Raw genomic sequence first — 8,295 nt, 5'->3', positions numbered from 1 at the left:
AGAGTTAGTAGCATTGGCAGGAAATAATGCCAGTGCTCAGGATCACAGGCTAACAGCATCCCTATCACTGACTTCCAGAACAGAATACTGAACTCTGTTTAATATCTAAATAATTAAAGAAGTTATTAAGAGGCCATTTCACCATTTTAAAAAGTAATTCAATTAGTTGACAAACTGATCTCAGAGCAATCTTGAGATGCACAGGAAAATGAAGTGAATTTTATGCGTTAGGGAAAATGTCTGAATGAAATATTAACTCCTATTGTTCTTTGGAATTAAATATTTCTAGGGCATTTGTAAGAACATGGCATTGAGTCGATTGTGAGATAACAAAGCCAAATTTTAAAAGAAGTTGGCAAGAATCTATCTGCATAAATTGATCCTTTATTTCAGTTCACTTCGATCTCACTATAATCACATTTGAAGAAAATTTATATTTCAGGTCAACAGTATTGTCATACAGTCTAAACTTTGTCAGATTGTAGTACTCTACATGACTACAAATCAGTAGTACTCTAAATGACTACAAAATATCTCAACTTTCATATACAAAACAAAACTGCTCCTGGATAGTAAAAAATTACAGATTCACAATAGGACAGATACATACATAAAAGACCTCTAAATGGGTCATAATGTTGGATGACTGTATGTAGGCTTGGGAGAAAAAAGAAAAAATATATAGAAAATAAAGTTAATGCCTTAAAAAGGGGTAAAGTCTTTAAAGAGACAGAGTACAGATAGTAATAGATTAAAAGAAATAAAGAAAAATAAGCCACGTAAAAAGGAAAATTCTCAGAGAGTCTGGATTCTGTGTATTATTGTGTTTTCTTTAAAATTTTTGACTGTGAAGGAGCTAAGTACAGAGAGACATTTCATTATATGGGCTGCCAACTAAACCAGAATGGATATATAGATCAGAATTTGGATCTAAGGATATGATACTTTGAAAAAGAGATTCTTCTTTTGTTTTCACAGAGGATGAGACCCTGTGGATTGTTTCTATCCCAATATGGTATGACAGACCACGCCCTCCTGAAAGGTTGCTATGAACATCCTCAAAAAATTGCTTCACACAGGATACACCATAAAAGACCTGATTAACAATGCCCCTATGCAGCAGGAAGAAGTTTGGAGAGAAATAACTACATCCATATTCCCAAATATTGTTTATAAATGTTCTTTTTACATTTAAAGGGGGATATGATATAGATATAAATAATTTGCTTTGGTATGGATTTTAAGGTCAATTTTGTCATATATATATATATATATATATGCATTTCTGCTCTTGATTAAGATACTATAATTATGTTGTTCATTTTAAAAATGTAATGTGTAATTAAAAAATATAGGTTGTTAATGGATAATCATCAATAATAGTCAAGCTTGTAGTCATGTTAGTTAGATTTTTCTAGATATAGAGAGATATATTTCAATTAGACAGACATTCTTCATATCTTTCAAAGACTAAGAATATGGCATTTTAATGTTTTAATAACTTAGGGTTTTTCATGACAATGAGACATGTCTGCTCCTGGCAGCACTAATCTACTTCAAGAGGAAGACGGGTGTCAAAGAGGCTCCTAATGGAGTTGGTTAGCCATGTGGGCAAGAAACTGCTCTTCCTGGACTGTTGCATAAACTGGACACAGAGAACCCGCAGAGAGAGGACTGCTAAACTTGCCTAAAGGTGAGATGGTCTTTCGGGGTTCCTGATTCATGAAAGAGTCTGCGAGACATTCTACAGGACACAGCAGATAGTGACTAAACTGCCTTTGAAATTTCCTGCTTCATGGAAATGTCTGCTGGATACTATGGACCTGAAGGCTGAAAATGGATGCCCCAACGGTACAGAGGAACTTTGGATGACTATGACTATACAGGCAGCGAGATGTCTCTGTTATTTCTAGAGTTTTGAAAGTTGCTTATTTCTTGTTTATATCCTTCTGGAGTCTTTGATGGAGTTGAAGAATGGATAGATAGTTATAATTATAGTTTTCCTTAATTATGATAAAAGATAAAATGGATATAAATATTATAAATGTAATTCTTGCTTTATAACTGTTTTGCTATATGTAATTTTACTATGTTAAAATGAAAGCCTTTTGTATTTAAACAGAAAGGGGAAATTATGGAGGAGGGTCATCTATGTGTTACTTTCATTGGTTAATAAAGAAACTGCATTAGCTTTTGATAGGACAGCAGCTTAGATAGGTGGAGTAGACAGAACAGAATGCTGGGAGAAAGAAGCAGAGTCAGAGAGCCGCCCACCATGAAGCTGCCAGGTCAGACGTGTTGAATCTTTCCTGGTAAGCCACGACCTCGTGGTGAGATACAGATTATTAGAAATGGGTTGAATTAATATGTGAGAGTTAGCCAATAAGAGGCTGGGGGTAATGGGCCAGGCAGTGTTTAAATGAATACAGTTTCCTTGTAATATTTTGGGTGTAAACTAGCCAGGAGCAGCCTGCCGCTCATTCTACAGAGTGGAGTTTCTTTATTAACCAATGAAAGTAACACATAGACTGATGACCCTTCTCCATCAATTTCAGTTCATTTCGATCTCACTATAATCATATTTGAAGAAAATTTATATTTCAGGTCAACAGTATTGCCATACAGTCTAAACTTTCTCAGATTGTTGGCAAATCAGTAGTACTCTAAATGACTACAAAATATCTCAGCTTTCATATACTGTAATCTACTCAAATATTTATATACCTAACATATCTTATTGAACAAATGCTTTTGAGAATAAAAATTACATCAATGAACACATTTTTATTGATCTTTTAGTAAGAGCTGGGTGTTAACTGTATTAATTGCTGGAGAAAACATGTCAACCAAGAAATTCAATCCAAATGCATGCTAAGTTTTAGTTTTAAAATGTGTGTTTGTGTGTGTGTATATGTAAAGATGTATAATTATTACTTGTTTACATTCTATGACAAACTTAAATAAAATATCAGATAGAATATTTTTAAAATGTATTGTAATCTCATAAGCATGCCATTGTTGGTTTTATAAAAATGTGGACAGAAATAAAGGTATTTACCATTAAATATATCTTAATGAGTTATTATTACTAATTTTTAATATCTATTATCCCAACATTCAGGTACAAATAATATGATGTTTTATATCTGATGGTTCAGAAAATAGATGAAGGTGTTTGTATTTATAAAAATAAAAACCAAAGCAGTTGAGGTTCCTGATCAACCAGAAATCATGCCAACCACCAGAAGTCCAGCCCACAACTTAAGTAAAACCCCAGGCTCAACCACAGGACATATCAGGCAGAAGAAGGAAACAGAAACCAAGGAACAAAACATCCAACAAGGACAAACTCAGAAATTGGCACCTAGATTTATAATCTCTCCAAACCCAGATGCCTATACACTAGTATATGAACACAATGACAACCAATGCAATATTTCACTATTACAGCCCAAGTTTTCTATTGTAAACCTTGAACATTCCAGTACAATTTGAACACACAAAACCTTCCTTAAACCCAATTTTATGAAGATAGAGTTCCTTAAAGAAAAATAAATAAATAAACCCCTTAAGAAATTGAAGAAATGACAAACAGAAATTGGAGGAAATTAATAAATCCTTTAAATAAAGTTAAGAAAAAAACAAACAATTGAAGCAAATGCTTAAAACTTTTCAAGACCTTAAAATGGAAATAGAAGCAATAAATAAAATACAAACTGAGAAAATTTTGGAAATAAAAAATGAAGATAAGCAAATAAGAACTACAAATGAAAGCAATGCCAACAGAATACAAGAGATAGAGAAGAGAAACTCTCATCCATTTTATAATCCTCTGTTGAGAGTTCTCTATTTAGGTCTGTACTCCATTTTTTGTTGGATTATGTGTTCTTTTGATGACTAATTTCTTGAGTTCTTTATTTATTTTAAAGATCAGCTCTCTGTCTAGTTTAGGGTTGGTGAAGATCTTAATTTCCCATTCTGTAGGCTGTCATTTTGTCTTGTTGACCATGTCCTTTGCTTTATAGAAGCTGTTCACAGGCTTAAGGAAATACTCAACCTCCTTAGCCATCAGAGTAATGCAAATCAAAACAACTCTTAGATTCCATCTTACACCTGTAAGAATGTCCAAGATCGAGTCCCCGGAGCGTCCCCGGAGCGTCCCCGGAGCGTCCCCGGAGCGTCCCCGGCCTCGCGTCCCTCGCTCTGCTGCCACCCAGCCATGCCCGCCGTGGACAAGCTCCTGCTGGAGGAGGCGCTGCAGGACAGCCCCCAGACGCGCTCCTTGCTGAGTGTATTTGAAGAAGATGCTGGCACCCTCACAGACTACACCAACCAGCTGTTGCAGGCCATGCAGCGTGTCTACGGAGCACAGAATGAAATGTGCCTGGCCACTCAGCAGCTCTCGAAGCAGCTACTGGCATATGAAAAACAGAATTTTGCTCTGGGCAAAGGCGATGAAGAGGTAGTTTCTACGCTACATTATTTCTCCAAAGTGATGGAGGAGCTCAATGGTCTCCACACAGAGCTGGGCAAGCAGCTGGCAGACACAATGGTTCTACCTGTTATACAGTTTCGCGAAAAGGACCTCACAGAAGTCAGCACTTTGAAGGATCTCTTTGGGCTCGCCAGCAATGAGCATGACCTTTCAATGGCAAAATACAGCAGGCTCCCTAAGAAGGAGAACGAGAGGGTGAAGACTGAAGTCGGGAAAGAGGTGGCATCTGCTCGGCGGAAGCAGCATCTGTCATCACTCCAGTACTACTGCTCGCTCAACGCGCTGCAGTACCTCAAGCGGGTGGCCATGATGGACCCCTTGATAGGCTTCGCCCACGGACAGATTAACTTTTTCAAGAGAGGAGCAGAGATGTTCTCCAAAAGTATGGACGGTTTCTTGTCATCCGTTACAGGCATGGTTCAGAGCATTCAGGTAGATCTGGAAGCTGAGGCAGACAAGATGTGTGTATCTCAGCAGGAGCGGCTTTCGGTCGATGAATCTGTTTACACTCAGGACAGTGATGTGGCCACACCGCAGATCAACAGGAACCTCATCCAGAAGGCTGGCTACCTCAATCTCAGAAACAAGACAAGACTGGTCACCACCACCTGGGAGAGGCTGTACTTCTTCACGCAAGGCGGGAACCTCATGTGCCAGCCCAGGGGAGCCGTGGCCGGAGGCCTAATTCAGGACCTGGACAACTGCTCTGTGATGGCCGTGGACTGCGAGGATCGGCGATACTGCTTCCAGATCTCCACGCCTAGCGGCAAACCGGGGATAATTCTACAAGCAGAGAGCAGAAAGGAATACGAAGAGTGGATATGTGCGGTAAACAACATCTCCAGGCAGATCTACCTGACGGACAGCCCAGAGGCTGTAGCCATCAAGCTGAACCAGACGGCTCTTCAGGCGGTGACTCCAATTACAAGCTTTGGGAAAAAACAAGAAAGCTCTTTCTCCAGTCAAAACATGAAAAATTCAGACACAGAAAATGACAAGATCGTTCCCCAAGCAGCAGACAGCGCTCCAGACACAGAGGAATTGATTGCACCAGGGACACCCATTCAGTTTGATATCGTACTTCCTGCATCAGTATTCCTTGACCAGAACAGGGGCAGCAGGCGCACCAACCCTTTCCGTGAGACTGAGGATGCATCGTTCCCTGAAGCAGAAGATTCTCTTCTGCAGCAGATGTTCATCGTTCGGTTTTTGGGGTCAATGGCAGTTAAGACAGATCACACTACTGAAGTGATTTATGAAGCAATGAGGCAAGTCCTGGCTGCTCGAGCTATCCACAACATCTTCCGCACGACGGAGTCCCATCTAATGGTTACCAGCCAAACTCTGAGGTTGATAGACCCTCAAACTCAAGTGTCAAGAGCCTGCTTTGAACTTACCAGTGTCACACAGTTTGCTGCTCATAAAGAAAACAAAAGACTGGTTGGCTTTGTCATCCGAGTTCCGGAGTCCACAGGAGAAGAGTCCCTGAGCACGTACATTTTTGAAAGCAACTCAGAAGGCGAAAAGATATGCTATGCTATTAATTTGGGGAAAGAAATTATTGAGGTCCAGAAGGATCCAGAAGCACTGGCTCAATTAATGCTGTCTGTACCACTAACCGATGATGGAAATTATGTACTGTTAAACGATCAACCAGATGACACTGGCGGAAGCCCAGGTGACAGCAGAGGCGCAGAATCTGAAGCATAACTCCCTTGGGCATCTGGGGTCAGAGCACTTGGGAAGGAGAGTCACCTCCTTAAGGGTTTTCAACTTCTCTGACGTGCAAGCACACTGACCTGACTTCAGAATGCTGACAGTCACATGTGGAATGCACCCTTGGATGCCCTGACACAGAAACTTGGGAGGGAAACAGTAAGAAATGGGTGGCATCGTGCTTACCCACTGACAAATGTTATTTTAGGTGCTCTGTGGTAAGTCTTTGTTCCAGACTGTGCTGTTGGGTACCCAGCATGAGAACTATAAAAATGCATTGTTCACTTTACGTGGATGGGATCACTTCCGTTTCTACGATCCTTTTCTTAAAAAGACAAAGTCCTGAATCTACAACGTTAAATACTAAACAGTTCCTATTAATATGGTCTATTTTTGTATTTTACATAGTTTAAGTGCCTGCCACTCTGAAGCTGTATTGATAACCAAGGGTCTCCTCCCCAGACCTCATGGCATTGCTCTCAAACACTAGCAGAGACAGCCAGTCTTCACAACAGGACCTTTTCTGAACCAGCTTTCATTTTCTTAAATGTGGCTGCTTTTTGTGGCTACTCACTGTGAGCAAGGGACAGCCCGACTAGTTCCTTTTCCTCTGAGCCAGACCTTCCTCAAAGGGACCAATTAATTTTAGAACTCATTTGAAGCTCACCTGGCAGTGGGGCTCGTGTGAAGTTGCCTCTACCCTGATGTTTCTGGTTTCTGGAGTTCCAGACCAATTCCATCCCTGCTAATTTTGAAATAGAGATAAAGATCTTGAAATCATGCAATATACTTAATTGTAACCAACTTTATCAGCCTATCTTTGTAATAATTTAGCAATAAAAATGACTGTTTTATCTCTTTAAAAAAAAAAGAATGTCCAAGATCAAAAACACTGATGACAACTTATGCTGGAGAGGATGTGGGGTAAAAAGAACACTTCTGTGTTGCTAGTGGGAGTGCAAGTTGGTACAGCCCCTTTGGATACCAGCATGGTGATTTCTCAGAAAATTAGGGAACAACCTTCCTCAGGACCCAGCAATACCACTTTTGGGTATATACCCAAAGGATGCTCAATCATATCACAAAGACATGTGCTCAACTATGTTCATAGCAGCTTTGTTTGTCACAGTAAGAACCTGGAAACAACTTAAATGGTCCTCAACCAAAGAATTGATAAGGAAAATGTTGTACATTTACATTACACAATGGAGTACTACAGAGCAGAAAAGAATAATATCTTGATAATTGCAGGCAAATAAATGGATGAATTTAGAAAACATCATACCTGAGTGAGGTAACACAGACCCAGAAAGACAAATATCGTATGTACTCACTCATAAGTGGCTTTTAGACATAAAGCAAAGAAAACCAACCTACAATTCACAATCCCAGAGAACCTAGACAGCAGTGAGGACACTAAGGGAGACACACATAGATCTAATCTACATGGGAAGTAGAAAGAAACAAGATCTCCTGAGTAAATTAGAGCATGGGGACCATGGGGGTGGGTTGAAGGAGAGGGGAAATGAAGTGAGGTGAGCAGATAAAAGGGTATAGCTCAATAAAATCAATAAAAAGAAAACATGAGAGACTTTCAAGTGTTAAAGATAATGATAGAAGAAACAGAAACATCAGCTAAAGAAAATGCTCAGCTTAAAATAAATTTCTGACACAGAATATCCAGAAAATCTGAGACACTATGTAAAGACCAAACCTAATAATAATAGCACTAAAAGAATCCCTGCTCAAAGGCAACAAAATAATAGAAGAAACTTTTCCAAATTGAAGAAGTGAGATGCTACTAAAGGTATAAGAAGCATAAAGAACACCAAATAGATTGAACCAGAAAAGAAAGATTCCTCATTACATAATAAAACACTAAGTATACAGAAGAAAGGAAAAATATTAAAAGCTGCAAGGGAAAAAGAGCAAGAAACATATAATGGTACACCTATTAGAATTACACCTGAATTCTCAACGGAGACTTTAAAAGCCAGAAGGGAGATGCCATCCCAGACTACTATAACTAAGAAGGTTTTCAATGAAGAAAATAACATTCTACAATAAAGTCAAATTTAAACAAT

The 8,295-nt window shown here is 39.1% G+C and overlaps 1 protein-coding gene across 2 annotated transcripts; it reads left to right on the top strand.

The window, feature by feature from the left end:
• The first annotated feature begins 4,183 nt into the window (after positions 1-4,183).
• LOC125399966 (DCC-interacting protein 13-beta-like) lies at positions 4,184-7,079 on the top strand. 2 transcript variants are annotated; one of them, XM_085684062.2, is made up of 2 exons: positions 4,184-4,462; positions 4,505-7,079. In XM_085684062.2, the coding sequence occupies exons 1-2, from the start codon at positions 4,220-4,222 to the stop codon at positions 6,203-6,205; spliced, it is 1,944 nt and encodes a 647-aa protein (XP_085540188.2). In that variant the 5' UTR covers positions 4,184-4,219; the 3' UTR covers positions 6,206-7,079. The 2 variants fall into 2 exon arrangements, with proteins under 2 accessions (XP_085540188.2, XP_087758420.1); XM_087902294.1 differs by having other exon boundaries at positions 4,184-7,079.
• The last annotated feature ends 1,216 nt before the right edge of the window (positions 7,080-8,295 follow it).

This window comes from Myodes glareolus, chromosome 27 (assembly GCF_982192425.1).
Source record: "Myodes glareolus chromosome 27, mMyoGla1.1, whole genome shotgun sequence".
Taxonomy (NCBI): Eukaryota; Metazoa; Chordata; class Mammalia; order Rodentia; family Cricetidae; genus Myodes; species Myodes glareolus.
The sequence above is the reverse complement of the archived record's forward strand: the minus strand, read 5'-3'. Positions and strand labels throughout refer to the sequence as shown.